General features: G+C 36.1%; 1 protein-coding gene across 1 annotated transcript; it reads right to left on the reverse strand.

Moving 5' to 3' along the window:
- Positions 1-1,174: 1,174 nt before the first annotated feature.
- LOC149563173 (VQ motif-containing protein 17-like) lies at positions 1,175-1,666 on the reverse strand. The gene has a single exon (XM_089828080.1). The coding sequence runs from the start codon at positions 1,664-1,666 to the stop codon at positions 1,175-1,177; it is 492 nt and encodes a 163-aa protein (XP_089684206.1).
- Between the last annotated feature and the right edge of the window lie 277 nt (positions 1,667-1,943).

Raw genomic sequence — 1,943 nt, forward strand, 5'->3', positions numbered from 1 at the left:
TTAGACGTAAACGTAATGATAGACTATCAATGGATAAACATTTATGATAAAATTATCTTATATCTTTATAGAGGAATCTCGTTCTCGTACTCAGAGCTTGAATTGCTAACAAAATTAAAGTAATGTGGAAACCTTCTGAAGAAAACCAAAAATACAATCCAATTCCAGCTGATTACATCTTTGGTCGTACCAACTTGCAAATGAATATTGTAAATTGCAAAAACGTGTTGTAAAATTGTAACATGGTTTTCGTCAACCTGTTACGTATGCCTGCTGACGTCAGTATAACAATTTACTTTAGGAGATTTCTTTTCTAAGCAACTTTTAACATGGCTGCAACGAGTATGAAATTTAATCTGCTTTATTGAGGAGTTCCACTAAGATCTTTGAAATAGAAGTTTGCAAATCGCGGAAATCAAATAAAGATAGGGCGCTGCTATGTCAACAGCTGACTATAACAATTTCCCCTGCTTAAAACTTTCACAAAATCAGCCTCGTGACATGTCTTCTTGATAACCTTAGGTATCTTAGTAACAAATTTCTTGTAAAAAGCATTACTGAATTATTCTGTTTTCTTATCTATAATAGGTTGAATCGAAAAGCAAAAATCAGTACTTCTAACGGCATTGACAGAAAATAAGCGCATAACATAGAATTACATAATCTACTCTATACAAGGCATTCTGGATTCCATGCTACAACACAGGAATTAATGAAATCCCCTTCTACAATTTTTCAGCAAATCCAATCTACAATCTGTTTCTAAAATCGTGATCATAAAAGACGTTATAATGCACAAATAGGTCACCAAAAACAAATAAAATTCACTTTGAAACGTGAGCGATCGACAGCCAAATATCTTGTGAAAAGATACCCAGAAAGCCCACTAAGAATGCAAAGAAATTTCGGAAAAAGAAATCTGTTGTAAGATAGTGCACAAGGGTAATGGAATAAGAGTAGGAAATTAGGAATATGTATTCTATTTTCTATTTTCTATTTGGTGGGACAATTGGAATAGGGAATAGGAATACATATTCCTATTTTGTCTCTAAAATGAGCTTGTTTATTCTCAAAAATAGCTGTAGCCATTGATATTTCCAATATGCATTTCTATTCTTAATTCCTATGCCTACAAACAAACGATCCTAAAAGAATAAGCCAATAGAGAATCCCACTAAGAATACATAGAAATCCCTGTGAGGCAATCAGTGTGATCGATTGCAGGAGGAGTAATTGTAGGGAACTCAGGTAGCATTGCGATGGAATCCAAAAGAGCAGTGAATATATCCATCTCTTCAAACCCACAAAACCTATCTGATGAACTCGTTTGGTCATTCTCCATCTTGATTTCTGGTAGATGAGAGTTTGATTGCTCCTCACCGCAAAAAAACAAATACTCTTCCTTGTCATGATCAGCTTTCACAATCTTCATGGAGAAATTAGGGTTCATGAGCTTCTTTGGAGTGGTGCAACCAGAATGGTTTCCAGTGAGCTCTTGCACAATGGCGCGAAAGTTGGCTGCATCAGTATTCACGAATGTTGGTGGGCGAATATGGACAACTCGTATAACTGGTCTGATCCGCTGTGCAGGAGAGTTGGATTTTGATATTATGCGAGAAGGCTTGCATGTGCTCAAACGCCCTGATTGACCTCTCTTACTCTCCATTGCTCTGTCGAATAATCGGTGTACTTCAAACTTATTGGTCATACATTGCATTAACAACCCTAATCTTTATAGTGCCATTTTATTTCTTTTCCCTATATAGATTCCTCACCAAAAAAACCAGTTACGTAAGTTCTAATGTGAACGGATGGATCGAATCCCACAAACCTTAGAAATTATCAAACATATTAAATTCGTTATCCATTAAAGAAAATGGCAATCAGCTAGGGAATCGGGGATCGATCGTTTATTTAATGGCGGATTGTCTGAATGCGCCCAG

This window comes from Cupressus sempervirens, chromosome 4, assembly GCF_028749045.1.
Source record: "Cupressus sempervirens isolate cs-2001-9-10 chromosome 4, ASM2874904v1, whole genome shotgun sequence".
Taxonomy (NCBI): domain Eukaryota; kingdom Viridiplantae; phylum Streptophyta; class Pinopsida; order Cupressales; family Cupressaceae; genus Cupressus; species Cupressus sempervirens.